At 47.0% G+C, this 17,479-nt stretch overlaps 1 protein-coding gene across 1 annotated transcript; it reads right to left on the minus strand.

The window, feature by feature from the left end:
- Window positions 1-65: 65 nt before the first annotated feature.
- On the minus strand, window positions 66-2,348 carry gadd45gip1 (growth arrest and DNA-damage-inducible, gamma interacting protein 1). Its single transcript, XM_018738350.2, has 2 exons — window positions 1,898-2,348; window positions 66-559 (listed from the first exon to the last, which is right to left on the minus strand). The coding sequence occupies exons 1-2, from the start codon at window positions 2,296-2,298 to the stop codon at window positions 271-273; spliced, it is 690 nt and encodes a 229-aa protein (XP_018593866.1). The 5' UTR covers window positions 2,299-2,348; the 3' UTR covers window positions 66-270.
- Between the last annotated feature and the right edge of the window lie 15,131 nt (window positions 2,349-17,479).

Consider the following 17,479-nt stretch of genomic DNA (forward strand, 5'->3'; position numbering starts at 1 on the left):
CAACCACCATTTGGGCCAAGGAGGAGGGTGAGCTGGAGCCTTACCCTTAACATACATCTTACACTTATAAAATTTTAAGTCAAGAGCAGTTACCCAGACCATCTTTAATAGAAAACCTCAATCAGCAATCTCAATCAAGTAAACTAATTCTTCATCTTGAGAAATAACACATGGAACAGCTTCCCACTCATGTGCAGTTGGCTGCAGAGCATGAGTGGGATGGTTGTGATGGAAAGTTTATGTACAAAGTTCTTCCTTCAGTCACATCAGCTAATCTGATTTGATTGGAGGTGCTGGAAAAGTAGAAGCAGTTTGTCTCATTCGACTTTTGAGCAGCTTCTTCTTTTTCTTTTCCTCCTTCTCCATCTCCTGCACCATCTCCTGGAACTTTGGGCTGCGGGGATCCAGCGCGTAGCCAAAACGCTCGCGCGCCTCCGCGATGAGCCGCTCCTTACGCGCCTTGTCCTCCTTCTTCTTCTGCTTGAGCGCGCGCGTCTCCCGGCGCCAGTCCTCGATCATCTTCGGCATCTTGGCCATATTGGCAGCGATTAATTTCTCCCTGGGGACGACGCGGGGTAGGGTAACGTTAATATCTCTGCAGAAACATCCTCAGGCACTGTGCTTTCTTTTTCTTACAAGTGAAAGCTAAGCTTTACTATTTCCAAAGTAAAACCCGCACTCCTGTGCAAGTACATTTAATTCGCACATTAGTTGAGCCGCACAGGTGAACTTGCGTGTTACTGAGGCACTCAAAGCCAGCAGCACCATGTTTCGTAGGGCGGTGCCATTAAAAAAAAGTTATCGGGTTTAACTATCTAACCCCCGAATGTGTAATTCTTTCTCTGCACACGTTATCACAAGAGGTACAAATATTCAGTGGACGCACTCTGAAGCCCCTGATTGACACAGCCATTGACCCAAACAGTTTAGAAAACTCGCGCGGATCATACGTTACTTTGAAAATAGCCAATCAAAACCAGGACTATTTGCAAAGCAGCCAATCAAAACACGGGGGCCGTATCTTTTCGCAGGGCATCCAACGGGGGAACTGCCAAGATGCGAGAGTGGTTACCGCTTAAAATGTTAAAATAATTCCCTTCAAATAACACTATTACATTAGCGAATGGTCTAATTTTGCCTTAAAACAATGGTGGGCACCCAACTGATACAACACTTGTTAGCGTGTCTCAAGTACACTTTATACCAGCTTCAAATTCAATTTACTAACCAGGGACGTTAATAGAGTTAAAACAAGGCGTTAAATCATCTTGCAGTTCAAACATGCATAGTTTTATATATAGCCATATTTAATAATTATATTGCGTGCGCTCGATGTAGACTTAAGTGTCTCTTTACTGCGTTGAAAGGTAGGCGCCTCAGTCGTCACCGTGATTGCACCTTCAGTACAGCTAACTAAACTATAATTTATATAAATCTTTTCTGGTTATTAACTTAACCTCAGTTTTCTTGCTCACCCGGCACTCTGAAAACGTCTGATAGTTTGCTGCTGAACTTCAGCAGCAAAATGAGTGCTTCACTAACTGTACTGTACATTATCATTACTGAGTCACGGCGTTAATCTCTGAAACCTTGAACCGGCTGCCGTGTCCTGTCCTCCACCTTCTCGGAGTGAAGAAAACTCACTGAGACTGGAGACTGAATACTGAACACAGCGCTGGATTTAAACACATATTTAATTAATACAAACTACTTCCTGTGGCGGAAGAAAAGGGGTATCGCTACGCTACCCAGCTACATTTCAGGGATTTTTTTTCCCTCCTTTACATACGACGTGTAAGTTAGATTCCTGTCATCGTGTGTTACCCGTACAAGTGTTAGTTGTTCCGAAGCCTCATTCCACACGGCGTATAACAGATTCTAAGGAGACCTGTCTTACCTGGCCCTCTGTTTCTTTGCCTTCTCCATTTCTTTCTCCTCGACGTTTTTCAGCATTTCCTCAAGAGATGGCTGCCATTCTTTCTCTTCTGCGATCAGCTTGTCCAGCTCCTCGGGACTCGGCCACAGCTTGGCCGGGTTCACGCCGGAGACGGAGCCGTATCGCCCGAACAGTTTGCGATCGTACTTGTCCGTCTTTTGCCACTCGGGCGTATTTTCGCTCTCTTTGTCAGGGATGTACGGGCTCTTGATATTCAGCTTGAGAGGTCTGGGGTTGTAGTTGGCAACCTGCAACAAACAACCGCATCTAGACAGGACTGGTAAAACCGATTTCGGAAAACAACCGTCTTTCAAGACGCCCAATATCCCCGTCGCCCTCCTGGCAACGATGGAAGCCGCCATTGCTACCCTTGTGCGTAGTTGGGGCCAGACGAAGGACCCCGTAGCTGCAGCCTTAGGCGGCCAAAAATCTGCCTGCTTTGGAGAAGTGCGCTTGACAGTGCCTTGTGAAAACTTGCACAACGACGAGATTAATCGTGGTTGAACCTCCGCTGCTGTGAGAGCGGAACATATGTTTGATCAGCTGTAGTCATATAACTATATGCATATGATTATGTACGCCTGAACTGAGCCTGATGAAACGTATGGGGCGCAATCCATCCACACCTGTTACACGTGTGCGATTATTATGTGAATTACGTCTGAGCACAAGTTAGAGCCAAATGTTACTATAACAGTTTGTAAAAAGTTTCAGGGTAAAAACTGGTATTGCCTTAAATACTCTTAACATAGATGGGATCCTGAGACAGAAGGTCCCACTCAGGTGTTAAAACTACTCATATCAGCCTCATGGAGATTTAATGCCTTCCTAATTACCTGTGCTTTCAAAACAACAAACTTGATTTGTTTTGTTGGTATCCCACCCCTGCTCACTCGTGTTGAGCGCTATATTTGCTGTATGCCAAAGTGTGGGTGTGTGGGTGGGTGTGGGTGTGGGTGGGGTGGGCAGACAAGAGTAATGTCTGTCCTTAACAGTTTTATTCTGCACAATTGTACTAATATTGCCAGTGGTCTTGAGCATAATTATATGTTTAATTTCAGAAATAAGCGCCGTTAGGACGTATCTTGTTGCCTGCGGACAAGGAAAAGTACCATTTTCCTCAGACATTTCAGATACCGGATGGGCAGCTAATTACAAGGAAAATACTGTTAAAAGAGACTTCCCCCCCCCCATTCTCCTGTTCTTCTTTTAGCAAGGGCCCTCTTAGATGTCTTTAAAACATCTTTTCAAAAGAGGCTGATGGAACAAAAGAGCCTTGCCTGAGTGTACCATTTAGTGAGACAGCTGTCACTCCCTTTGTGTGGCAGAGCTGGTGAAGCTATCTGGCATCGCTAAAGATGGCGAGGAAGTGGACCTGGTGCAGGTGGGGGTGGGCATGGCAGGGACTTGATTCGACTTTTAAGTGATTCGGTGCCAAGTTAGGAGCTTTAGGGATCAAACCGCCATCGCTCGGTGGTAAACGGGCTTCTCGGTGTTTAAACGATAAGTGGCGGCGAACAAACGAGCTTTCTTTTATGCGTCTGGATGTTTGTTTCTTTCAATACAAATTTGCCAACGGCAAGCTAAGCGAAAAGCCCACGTTGCGAGGCTGATCGGGTTTGAAGCGCGGAGTCTGGCCGCGAGCCTCCGTCTCCTTAGCTCAAGTATCGGGCTCGGCCAAGGCTCCGCTTCAGCAATATGTAGCCTGGCCACAGGTGTGAGCACAAAACAGGCTGGCGACCGTTGGCAGATGACAAACTGTGGGAGACAGAGAAGAGGGCAGGACTCGCCGGTAGGTGACTTCAATAGTGCAGCAACCACTAAATGAGCATAGCGTACTGTTTTATTCCATTTCTTTCTCCATCGATGATCTATAACTATGTGTAGCAAGATGTATTGATCATCAGTTGAGTTGGAGCTATAAGGCACAGCAGGTGTGTTTTGGCTGTATTGACAGAGTGTATGTTGCTTGTGTATTTTTGGCCTTGCGTATTATAATGTGATGTACGTATGTATTGTATTTGGCATTTCTCGTGTACATTTATTCCTTTAGCGGACCTTCTTCTCCAGAGCAACTTACGGTGCTGTGCTACTTACGTTGATTTACCCATTTATGCAGCTGGGTAACTTTTTACCGCAGCGGTTCGGGGCACGTATCTTATTTAAGGGTACTAACAGCAGGAGGTGCGGTTCAAACCCGTGCCCTTCAAGTCCAAAGGTGGTAGCTCTGACCGCTGCGCAGCCTGCTGCCCCTTCTCTCTTTCAAAACAATAATGCCCCCACAACCTGACCTTTGCTGTATCGTTGCCAGTCACAGAAGTTTTCTTTCTCCGAGCGATGGACAGGGATAAACCATCAAGAGGGCTGGAGGGAGGACTTATGACAGCGGTGCAGGAAAGTCCTTGTGCTTAATTCACAACTGTCTTACGGTTAAATATTTACTTGACCCACATTTTTGTTTGATCGGTGCGACACGTTTTCTGAAACCTGTGGCGTATTACGTGCCTCTGTCTTCGGTCATTTCAGCAAATCGTGACTGCAGCGAGAAATCTCCGGATGGCGATGAGCGAAACTTCTGTGTCTTCATCAAAAAGACATCAGCGCTAGAAGAGCTCGGTCCAGACTCGCACAACCGAGTGCCCCGGCAGGAGAATGAGGAGAGCTTTACTTCTGCACGTGTCGCAGGCAGCAGTGTCTCTGAAGTGCACAACCTCAGCCTTCCGAGTGTTCAGAAGCTGGGAGAGGGAGAGGGTGAGGGAAGAGAGAGGAGGGAGGTTGTCTTTGTCCATCTGGGACACCTTAATGGAGGAGGGAGAGGGAGTCCTTAATTCTGCTCGGCTTGCAGTCGAACGTGACGTTAAAATGGGATGAGATCCACGGAGCCGCTTCGTTCCTGTCCTCAATTGTCCTTCATTTAAGAATGGGTTTGTGCGTTTTCTGTCCACTTGCCTCGGCGCAGACGTTAATGAGGACTCTTGCTGGCAGAATATAGACAAATGAATAAAGGGAACACTCTTGTTTTAGGTGAGAAGTTCAGCCATTGTTAGCACATTCTAGATCCATATCCACTGTTTCCCTTTAGTAAAAAGCTAAAAAAAAAAAAAAAATGCAAATGAGCAATAAATATTTACGACGCGGCCTGGTTTTGCCCTGGCACGTAACCTCCAGTGATCTCCCGCCTGATTTACGTATGGGAAACCATTTTAGGAAGCTGTCAAACGTTTGATTTTAAGAAAAAAATCAAGCTGTGCCGAAGCCGATCTGTATTATTTAAGGAACAACATATAATATCTCAGCTCAAGTTGACAGCTGAGTGGCTTACAACTCCAAGCTGCATGCACCCAACGTCTTGCGACTGGGAGCAAACCCAGACTCTGTCCAGACAGCTGCCTGGCATTCCCCCGAGCACCCGCGATCCCATACTCGCACAATGTCGTGCTCGGAGAGGAGGCGGGGGCTCGAGCGAGTGATTTGGGTGCATAGAAAAGGAGTTTGGGGCATGAAGGGTGGGGGGAGGGTGGTGGGGGTGTAGGTGGCACAAAGCTGGCACAAACCCTTCTGCCGTCCCTAAGCTGTGCCAGCGCCATCTGTCATTGGCGCGAACATCTGCAGCCCAAGGTGCCCTTGTCACCCAGCGTTAGAGTAACGAGTCTGGCGTGTCCATTAGAGGGACGCCGGATGCTGTACAAAACCGGTGAGGGAGAGGCGGTGAGAGAGGGACAATGTCTGTTCAAATGACAGCGAGAGAGTCGGCGAGTGAGGGGCAGAGGCTGTTGAAATACGCCGTGCCACTTCGGAGCCAATGGCTCGACTGGAGTGACGATACACACAAGGGTTTTTATTCATGACACATGACCAGTGCTGCCAGGATGCTCACGGCCCCTTTCCTTTCTCTCCGCTACGCTCGCCCCCCCCGCCCCTCCCCTTTTCTCCACTGCATCTCCTAATCACTCCTCCAAGGCTCTATCTCATGTTTTTCCTTGTTTAAAGACTGTGTCTCCTGAGTTTCCTTTTCTATTCCTCCTACTCTTAAAAAAAACAATGACAGATGGCACCACTTAGGCTGCTTATTTTTTTTTATTTCATTTCCTCTCCATTTCGTTTGTTTTATCCTTGAGTTCTTCCTCTGTTTGCTTCGAGCAGGTGTCTGACATGTTTAATCAAGCTCAGAATTTAAAGCTTTTAACAATTAAAATTGCACAGCAGTCTTATTTATTTGAAGTATATATTTTTTGTAGTATTTAAGTAGTAAATACGTGAATGCACGCGGTTACGAGTCCACGTGGTCATCGCCACGATGGCAAGTCGGGCTCAGTTTTGCCCGCCACGGAGGACGTATTCGCGTTGAACTCCGGGTAGGTAGACGGCCGATAAAGTACGGTAAAGGGTCTGGAGCTTGGCTTTGGGAGCACCGAGAGCAGGTCGCTGCTGGGTTTGCCGTGTACAAGCTCGTATTTTTTCCGTCTCTCTCATGCCGATGTACAGAAGGAAAGGCAACGCTCCCATCAAGACCCTTTCAAGTGTTCTAGTTTTATTTACACTGAATCAAGACCAGCCTAATTGCCGCGTCCCGAATGAGGAGCTGGGAGTATTAGGTTCCACACGGGACCTCAGGGATATGGGCTTTTGATGTCATATGCTAACGTTGGGTTTTCTTCCATACAATGAGCTGTTATTATTGGCCTCTGCTACGGTATCCTCTCATTGCCGTGTGCAGGAAAGTTATAGCTGCAGTCTGATGACAATAACAGAAAAGGAACTCCTGTCATAATTCATTCGTAGTTTTTCTTCTTTTTTTTTTTTTTTTTGACTCTTTCAGCAGAGTTTCTCCACATTGATGGGCTATGAATCATTCTGCATATTTACTTTAGATAGCCGTTTGGTTAAGGTTCATTTTCTGGACAGGATTTGAACGCTGCTGTTTATTCCAGTCACGACCGATTTGTTGTAAACCCCCCCGCATTCTGAATACCTTCTTTACTTTTTTGGCTGTTCTTGAAAAGGTTCCATCTCACTCTGGGGTTTGGAAACGAAGTAAGCAGAAAAAGCTACGCGTGATCAATAAAGTACCTCGGAAAACTCTCCCAGGACAATAATATTCAGCCTTAGCCAAAAAGTACTTCCTGTGTGGTGTTCTTTAAACACATGGTAACTGCCCCCCCCAACTTTCTTTTAAAATCCCGGTAGCCATCGCCCAGAATATTGGCAAATGTTCCGTAACTTCTTCAGACCGGAAAAGAACAAATAGTAAGAATAAAGGAGAAAGTCACTTTGTGCAGATAGATGCATCATCCATCTCCCTGTAATTAGTCACCTAGTGTGTTTGTTTTCTTCATCCCATTTAAAGCTCACCTTTGTCATAATGAGCTCATTAGCAGAGGGCCCCTGTGGTTCCCAACGCAAGTCAACAGATTGAGAAATGCAGGTATCTGCGGACCGACTAAGGCAGCACAATGCAAATTCACCTTGCTCCCACGCTCGCGGGCACGCACGCGTTCTTCACGTTTATCCGCATTTATGCGTTTCATTTTCAAAAGAATGAAACGAAATGAAATGTATATCTGCTTCTTCGGATTTTCTTTTACTTGCGCCCCCGAAGTCTCTTTAATGCTCGGAAACTTTGACTAAAGTTCAGTTCTCTTATGGCAGACGAGCATATGACGGGTCCAGCCAGCTGCTACAAGTTTATTTGAGGACATTAGTACAGAGCTGTGTAAAATGTGCTCCGTATTGTGTGTTTGTTTGTTTCTTTCTATAAAATTGTTTTTTTTTTTTTGCCTAAATATTCTCTCTTTCTATTTTAACGATCTTAAAAAACTCGTTCCATGTATTCGGACACATGAGGTATGGAAGCTTAATGTGCGAGCGCATACATGCTTATGCTTGCACATGTGTGTTTACGTATGGTAATATACGCGTCTGATCCATAAATCCCTCATTAAAGGTCCACTGGCAGCCTTTCTCTCGGCTTTCCCCCCGTCTTCCAGACTCCCAGCCAGGTAGCGTGGCGGAGGGGCACACGCGTGGTGATTGGGGGAGAGGGAACAGGAGAGTGCTGGCAGACAGGCGATTGGGGAAAGTAGCAATGAGAGGAAGGGTGGGGGTGGGGGTGGGGGTGGAGGGGGTTAAACTCAAAGCAGATGGCAATGCTGGCGCCCGCCCTGCTCTGAAATCTGTTCAGAGCCGATTTCCACATGTATGAAAAAATGCCAAAGCTCCCCTTGTGCCAAAGTCTTAGGTTTAACCCCTTGGAACCCCAAGACACCCTATCTACCTCGCCCTGCACAATAATGGGATGTCTCAGCACAGGAGGGGTATTCGACAACAAAACATGCCCCCCAAACCCTCTCTCGCTCGCACCACCAAGTTCTTGTGTGCATACAGAGGACTCATTTGCCTGGTGAACAGAAGAGGGCCTCATTTGGAGGCGTAATGCGCACACATGCCGCGGGGCTGCGCGCGCGGAGCCGAGCGCACGGACGCGGCCAATTTCGCTTGTAGCAATCAGCCGCTGATGATGCGGCTCGGCGACTCGGGCAGGTAGACGTAATTTTGTGTTGCTTAATGCGATTTTTGCGGAATAATTATCGTTAACTCCCCTAATTGTAATGAAATCGGAGACATCCACGTGGGCCCCGAGAAGACGTGTCGCACGTGGGTGGCTGACACTTGACGCACGAAGGAGGTGTGTTTGCATAAACCCCTCAGTAGGCTTCGAAGAGAAAGAGAAAAAAAAAAAAAGAAAGAAAGGAAGACCAAGGGGAGTCTTGAAGTTGAGTTTTGCAAGGAAGTTGGCCAGGTGTTGTCGTTTTAAAGTTGGAAGGGTTAACTGGAACTGCTGCTCTTGAAGGTCGGCGGCTTTTCACGAGACAGATACGCTTAGGACAGAGTACGCAATAACCACACGCCATCTGAAACCGCTTGTCCCATATGGGGTCGCGGGGCGCCGGAGCCTGACCCGGCGACGCAGGGCGAAAGGACACACCCGGGACGGGACACCAATCCGCCAAGCGGGACTCGAACCCCAGACCCACCGGAGGACAGGACCCGGTCCAACCCGCTGCACCACCGCACCCTCCACACATACACAACTTTAAAAATATCGCTCTCCTCTTCATTACTCTTTGTGTCATTGTTATTATCTTGTAGAAAAAGTTGTGCTTTAAAGGGGTTTCGGGTGAAATATCCGTGACACTTTGTAAATGGATCTCACAAGTCCTACGCTTAAGGTAACGGTGCCTATTTTTCATCCCGTTTATGCCTTGCAGTATTTGGTTCCAGATGTGTAACGTGTACCAAGTGCCACCAGAGGACGCCAGAGGCCTCATTTGGCTGCGGTCCCCCCCCCACCGCACACCCCCGCCCTACCCCGAGCCCACCGGCTCGGAGTCGACAAACCGCCGCGGCGGTACCTGACCGCCCCGGCCTGCAGCAGAGTCCGCTCGCGTGGTCGCGGACCGGAGCGAGGAGCCGACACCTGTCAAAGGTTATTGGCGCTAAAGCATTTCAGCCGTTACCAAACGTTTGTAAACCAAATTAGCTGCCCCCCGTTCTGCCTCTCTTTGGAGTTTCGGAACCACAAATTGTTTCCAGGTTTTCGCACATAGTAACATAGTGTTTGGAGGCTATTTGGATCTGAAATAATCACAAACAAGCCCAAATTATACGCCTTCCTTGGTTATGGGGCAGTGCGTAAAAAGAGAAAGTGGAGGGAAACGCTCTTTCAGGAGTAGGAATTTTTGAGGCTAATGAATACCAGCTGCTATTAGAGCGCGGTACGTTTTGCTATCTCGTACTTTTAATAGCTGGCTTCTGACTGAGACACGTTGCAGTTGGAAGGGGGTCTGCCTTTTTTTTTTTTTTTTTAAAGGATGCTTTCTGGAACTCCTTGTGATGGATGTGGGAGCGAGAAGCTCGCGAGCTCGCTCTCTCACACACGGCACATGCACTTGTTTTTTGGGCTTCTGGTATAGGCTTGCATGGCACAAATCTTTCTTCTTAACCCCTGGTATGTTCCTTCTGTATGTGGTAAGGCTGAATTTTCACCCCTGGTACACGCCACGCTCGCAGCATATTTATACGCAGCCTTGTGTCATAACGTTCCCGGTGCGATGAAAGCATGCTGCCTAGGTGTCCATGCTGGAATGAGGAGGAGATCGAGAGAGAAGGGGGAAAAGCTGGTTGGTATAATTGTGTTGCAGCCTGGCATAGCCAGTGTGCAAGGGGATCTTCGTCTGGCCCCTTGCGAGCCTGGGCATTTTTAGACGAAGCTGGCACAGCATTTGGTGACACACACGCACAGAGCCCAACAATGGTCCGCTTTATGAGGTGCCCACCAGCACCATGGCAACCCTGCCCCCCACCCCCACCCGACACCCATCCCCAGCAAGACGGGACCGGTGGTGTGCCAAAAAAATGCCATGGTTTCTTCTTTCTTTTTTCTTTCTTTTTTTTTTTTTTTTTTTCTTTTTCTAACTACGTTGCCCAGAAACCTTTGAAACTTAATAAGTGGAAGGAAGCAGCGGGGTTGAGAAAATGCAGTGGATGAGGGACTGACTGGGGAGCGAGAGAGAAAAAAAAAAAAAACTTTAACAAATAATTCTTTAGGGCCAAAACGCATCGTTTCGAACCGAATAAATACGTAAGAAATAAATGCAGCTACGGTCCCGTTGCGCAGAGCTGAACGTTGCGCGTTCGTGATTTTGGCTTGTTGGCGAAAACTCACGAGGAGCGCACACGCGGTGTCCGGGCTACAGAAGGACCGGCCAGAGACACAATGACCCCAACGAGCCCTTCTTATTTCCGACGGTTCGCATTTAATTCCCTTCAGTTTTGGTGCGCTGATATTCCGGGTACATTTCCCGTGATGCATGCATTTGAGGTACCCGGAGATGCGTTTCATCCAAAGAGGTACAAAACACTTAGAGAGGCATCTGTTCTCGGGGGTGCGGACGTTAGCGTTGTGGCGAAGCCGTGCGTCGTTAAAGTTACTTACTGAGCTCAGCCAAAAGGGGGCAGTAGTGAAGTTGCACGCCGCAGTCTTTTTGGGACAGTGTGGCGCTGACTTGCCGAAGCAAGTGTGTGGGGAGCTTTGTATTGGGAGCAACTGGAGCACGTTTGGAGAGCGGGGAGGGGGTGCTATGGAGTCTCTGCGGTGATTTACATATTACCCGGGGTCATCTCCAGGCACTGTGCCCACCCCTGGCATGTATAGAGCTCACTCAGGCATGGCGAGATTAAAGCCTGAGCTGAAGCGGCAGCATGGGGGTGGGTGGAGGGGGGGGTCCACAAAAGGGTCTCGTCTAGCTGCTTTTTTTATTTTTTTTATTTTTTTTTTACCTCTTCCAAATTAGGAATGGGTGCCAAGCTTGACTCCTGAAATGGCTTTCCCAACAGGCATATGACTACCTCTCTACTAACACCCGCGACCTATCACTAGCAACGAGGGGAGCACCGCACAGTTTGACTTGCTGCCCCAACCTTCCCTGTTGCATTATGAGCAAAGATCCCAGGAAACGCACATACGCACTCATCCGCTCTCAGGCAAGCGAATATATTCAGAAATGGCCTGCACGGCACAGCTCGATCGCTGTACCACGACGAGCCGAAAAGGAATGGCTTAGCAAGAGCAGAACTGTGCAAACGCTGTGGTTTTATTACTTAAAGCAGACACCTTATAGGACTTCGTCTTCACAGAGTTGCAGAACGCAGCCAGGATGCAAGCAAGTATAGCAAGTGTAGGCATGGGATTACGGGAAGGGTGTGTGTGTTCATCAGGAAGTCCCTCGAGCGTCTGACCCCCCCCCGTCTCACAGAGCTTAGCTCCACGTTGTTGTGCTTTTTCCTGAACACCTTCCCAGTTTCCCCTCAAACCCTCAGATATTCCATCTGATTCCCGGATACTTCACCACTGACCCCACCGTTCCTCCTCGTCACCTCAATAAACCTCTTTTTTGCGCCCCTTCGTTGACCTTGCTGTAAATCAAGGTACTGTGTTTTTTCCGAGCGCGTGTATCTCCGAGTGCACGTGTGCGATCTGAGAACGATAAGTCTCCTGCCTTCTGTTTCGGTTTCCGGAGCTCGTTGCGCAGAGGGAGACCGTCGAATGGCTCGGTGTGTTTTTCCAGCGCGGCTGCAGACGCGCTTCACGTCTGTCTTCCATCCCATCGGCCGCCGCCTCTGACGAACACGCGTTTCAGCCTTCCGCTTGGAGATGGCACAGGTAGCCGTGCTTGATTCGGCCCGCAACGAGCCATCACGGGAGCGATACCCTGCGAGCGCACCAGGGCTCCGAGTCGAAATGAGTACTGGTTACCAGGCCAAGTCCCCCAAACGACCTGGATACTTCTCTTTGGCTTCGCTGTGAAAGAGATGTTGCTCGACCTTTTCCGCTGGGTAGAAAGAGTTGAACAGAACCGCTTCGAATAACGGCAATGATGCGCACGTGCGCGCATCTATACACGCGGACACACATACAACATCCTGTGCCGCTGGCATCGTGGCGGGAGTTTGCCGAAGAGGGACGAGGGGTGCATATGGCCGGGCGAAGCCTGGGCACAGCTGGTCGCGGAGCGCTTGCCGCTCGTCGGCTTTTCATGTCTCAGCTGTCTTCTGCGCAAGCACGCACGTATAGGCGCTCGCGTTCAAAAGCCAGCCGCGACCGAGGGCACGTGTACGTCCTTTGCACGTGCTCATTTTGCTGCATGCGTGTGTGTATGTGGCCTTTTTGTGTAAATTGTGATCATAGGATAGTGGATTTTGGCCAAGGACCTCAGGAATCATAGCAGGCCTGGCCTCAGGTGGCAGCTGCGTTGGGCACTTCTGCCATGTCACTGGATGATTGGGATAAGCTCCCCCACACCTCTGTCGCTCTCTCTCTCTCCCTCTCTCTCATACATACACACACACACACACACACACACACACACACACACACACACACACGTGTTCCCTTCCCTCCATTTGAACCCTCTCCTTTCCTGGACTTGGCTTAACCGCGAATGAAGGACCCTGCACGGGCCTCCAGTGTCACCAATGCAGGATGCAGTAGAACAACATCCTCAGGGCTCTTGCGGTACCTCGTGGAGAGCAGCGTTCGGTCAAATGGGTCTTTTTTAAGAATTTTACACTGCAGCGTGGATAGGTAATGCCGTACAAGGGACTGTTTCTGTGACTGATTTTCATCCTGATGCGTTTAAAGGGAAAGGATTTTCTGAAGTCTTTCCAGAAACCTTGGCTGATCATAATCATAATAGCGACGCTGTCCAACCTTCTGGGTTCTGAAATGCAGTGAGAAAAATATCAGCGAGGTGGTTATTCCTGTACAAGCGTCTTACAATTCCACAATGTTAAATTTCTCTCATCTTGCTGAATAATGTCATAAATAAATAATAATTACAATGAATTGCTTCTCTGTGATTAACAGTAGCCTTGAAACAATTTTTTTTTTTTTCCCCCCCCAGTGTCAGATGGCACATTATGGAGAAAAAAGCCTGATAAAATTAAAAGAATTAAAATTAAAAGAATTAAAATTAAAAGCAATTTTAAACTGAGTGGGTGAAAGCATAAATGCACGTATACAGAAAGAAGCAAATAAAGCACGGAATGACAAAGTGGCATACAGTATTTCTTATTTATTCATTTATTTTTATTTATTAGTTAATAAAATTGTTTTGATTCCCGCAGGTTTATCCCACATAGCAGACAGCGCCATGCAGTTATTTAGCAAACTTGGGCTTAAGCTCTTATTTAAAGACGGAAATGCTATAACGCAGTCCTTTTTAAGTTTAAGAAGTTAAAACAAAGTGCGGTAAAAACATGAAACTTCTGCAAAGCTAAATGACTCTGGTTTCTGGGTGCAAAAAGGTTCCAAAGGACATCCATCGAAAGGAGCCCGCAAAACCCAGAGATCTAAGAGCTTTCCAGGATGAAGAAGATAAAGCCTTAAAACGCACATAAAGCTGGATGTATCATTGGGAAAATCTGTGCTACTACCTGTTTTTCTAATTTTTGAAATTACAAATAATTTTTAAGTTGATAAATTTAATACTCTTTTGCTTGTAAGATGGGTAATGAGTGTAATGTACTTTTCATGTTGTTACATGGTTGATTTTAAAAAAAAAAAAACTTACATTATTTAAAGTGAAAAATAAATACCTGACAATTTTTGACTTTAACCGTCTTTCCCTAAAGCAAAATAAACAAAATAATTAGGAAGCCATCTAAACCGCGGATTATGTTGTTATTCTCGTCATTTGTGTACCGGCTTCACTTTTGGAAATAACGTGGAGGCTCGGTTTCAATTGTTCGTTTTGTCATTTGCCCCGTGGCCCCCCCACAGGCTTTCCAGGCCAGATGAGTTTCATAACGGAATGACTTCGGGCAGGTTAGCCAAGGGAGAGACCAGAGTTGTAGTTTTAAGGCACTACTGGGATGCCGACGCCTTCGAAATAAATTTAAGCGCAATCCCCGCTGTGCTGCTTGGACTCACATAAACCTTCTGAGTCATTCGACGTGTTATTCCATGAGGTTGTACTTCAAAATAGTTTTCCTGTCACTCAGACAACACAGCGCATGTTTGTGGCTTCTCGGATTTCTTGAAGTCAATCTATTTGTTGCTGCTGTATACGTACCGCTCCCTCATTTTAGTTTGTAGGACAGGATGGTCATTTTTAAAACAAACACCTTAGATTTCATATTCATTACATCCATCACCTAGTAGCCCTAGGTTGCCCTTTAACCCTGAAGGTTAGGGTTGTCCCCCCTGCCTGTGGGCTTGGCACTGGTGCCGCAAATGTTTATCACCCCGCTCCCACCCAGATTTTCCCCACAGCACTCCTCAGCCGTTTCCTCTTATTATTTCTCTACCCTCGGTATTTTCTCCCCAGGAGCTCCTTCCTCTGCTTTGTGTCTTGGCTTTCACAAAGAGTCTTCCTACCTGTCAGCTCCTAATCTCTGTCTTTCTCTCTGTATGTCTGAACAGGTTCCCACATGGGGTCTTGCCTCGTGTACAGAATGTTCTTGTAGACTGAAGCGGAGAGTGTGTACGTGTGTGGATATTTATGTGTTCTTGGATCTAAAGTAACTATACTAAGCCAAATGCTGATACAAGTTACCTCCTCCCCGGTCATTCTTCTATGAGGAAACAAAAGAGAGAAAGGGATGGAAATGAGAAGTGGGAGGAACAAGAAATACGTGGCCTTGGTCAACATCTTCTTGTCTCAGGCCTTGGAGTGAAAGGGAAAGCAGAGGAACCAGAGTGATGTAGGGATGACCAGGATCTTAGAACTGTAGGGGTAATGAATGGAGATAGATGGAAATGAAGAAGAACGATAGTGGGAACAAGTCTGGAAAGAAAGGGAAAATGGGAAAGCAAATGAGAGTAAGGATGTGTACATTTGTGGAGAGATAGCGGATAACAGAAATTTAAAAAAATGAACAATGGAAGGAGCATTTGGAGAGAGTTTAGATGAGAAAAAGAGGGAGAATGAATGGATGGATGGAGATAGGGAGAGGTGATGGTGGATCACAGTGAGACAGCCCCCAGTGTGTCTTTTCTTTCAAGAAGCGCCAGGAAACCAGATTAGAGGTCTTCGCCTCTCCCATGTGAGGACAATCCCAGTTCCTTCTACACAGCTGTTCCATTAAACTCCAAGGCCTCAACAGTGTTTTGTGTTTCCTTGTAGCAGCTAAGCGCTTGTATGCGTACGATATGGGGTCTTTCAGAGGAGCACAAAATTATATTGCCACAGCCCTATTTTCAAAAATATCTTTTGTGTTGTTGAGTCTCCCCGGTAACATTTCTCCAACTGTGTACCATTTCATCGGGTCATGATCATTGTCCATTTATGTGTATTGCATACTTGCTCGGTGACTGATGACACCAGAAGTACTTTTTCTATTGCTTTAACCTTCAATGACCGGTGTTTGGAGAAATCGGTAGCAGCAGAAAACGTCTTCGGCTACTTTAAGGCCTACCCGACATCTTTTCCACCTTTTTTTTTGTTGGATGGAAAGTGGCATTTGTGCCACCTCTCTTTATCTTGTGATCTCATGGGGAAACATTTCAATGTCCTCAGCAACGGTGCTACACGTTCAGTGAGCAAGTGACAAAGAGGTTTGACGCTTCCATCCGATCGAAATACGACCTTCGCTGTCGTGAATTGCAAAAAAACACACGCAAACCCACTTTTTCAAACTTGGGTGCAAAAATATGAACGCTTATACAAAACATGTATACACGCACACAACCGTCACTGGTACTAGTTATCACAGCTCTAAACCCTTCTGTGCCAGTGGAAGATAAGCTCCATGGTCTTTGCACGCCCTCCTGAGAGAAGCCCAAAACCCCCCACCACAGAAGCCCTGTGTGGGAGCCTGATAAGTGGGGGCATCAGGGACTGGTGAGGCCTTTAAGCGCAAAGAAACCAGCCACCGGAGGAAAACCTTGCCACGGCCAATCACTGCTCGGTCTCGCAGGATTCCTTTTCCAGTCTATTCTTTGATGGAGGCTCCAATACCTGGTGTTGTAAGGGTTCAATTGCCATATTTTTTGTTGTGCAACTGGATCTATTTTAGATTCTTGCCACAAAATGACTCTCTTATTACTATGTCCCAACTTCTTAGCGGCAAGCCTATCCATTCCATGATACCAGATTTTAGTACGTTGCCTACATCGCCTTAAATCTGAAATACGTAGAAGTCGATACAGCGTTGATTGGAAAAGGAGATTGGGTGCACGCTTGGTTTGACTACAATTCCCTATAGTGTGCATCAAGGAAAGTGATTAGACCTTGAAAGCTTTTGAAGGGTTAATTTCTTCTCCACTTAAAATCACGTTTCAAAGGACTTTTATCCTTTGCCAGAATCAGTTCATAACGTGCAGGAACACCGATGGGTATAAGTTCTCGATATTATGGTTGTAGTAGGCACTTTAAGTTTTCTTGGTTTTCCTGTTTCTGGAGTTCAATGGCCATATTATTTTGAAGAGCGATATATTGAAGGGTTTTATAGGGACAGCTGGTAGCGTAGTGGTTAGATCTCCTGCCTTTGGATCCAAAGGTCATAGCTTGGGTCCTTATCTCTGGCTGTAGTACCCTTGAGCAAGGTACTTACCCTAAATTGCTCCCCTGAAGTTGCCCAGCTGTGTGAATGGGTAACTAATTGTAACCTTAACATTGTAAGTTGCTTCGGAGAAAAGCGTCCGCTAAGTGAACGAATGCGACTATCGTAACGCTCAGTGCGGACTTTTTTGCATCGCTGTTGCAGTTAGTTCCTCCAAGAGAATTGCTTCTACTTTGGGCTCTGCACCGGGTTTTATTCAGACGTTGGTCTCCTCGTTTTCATCCTTGACCTCGAGTAAAGGATCTTAAACAGGCAACCCTTTCAGGTAACCGTAGGATGTCATCAGAAACGTGACAAAGGCACTGGACGTTCCTCTAGACCTCCAGAGGACAGAGAGAAAAAGAGAGCAGCGCAGCGACTGTCTGTGCGCAGCGGTTATTTAAAGCTCTGTCCCTGTGACGGGCACCAGGGCTACTGTTC

This window comes from Scleropages formosus, chromosome 3 (assembly GCF_900964775.1).
Source record: "Scleropages formosus chromosome 3, fSclFor1.1, whole genome shotgun sequence".
Classification (NCBI taxonomy): domain Eukaryota; kingdom Metazoa; phylum Chordata; class Actinopteri; order Osteoglossiformes; family Osteoglossidae; genus Scleropages; species Scleropages formosus.

Coding starts and splice junctions, on each gene's coding strand:
- gadd45gip1 (XM_018738350.2), bottom strand. CDS start 2,298: ATGGCGGCTTCCATCGTTGCCAGGAGGGCGACGGGGATATTGGGCGTC. Junction 560..1,897: donor GCAAAGAAACAGAGGGCCAG/GTAAGACAGGTC, acceptor CGTCGTCCCCAG/GGAGAAATTAATCGCTGCCA.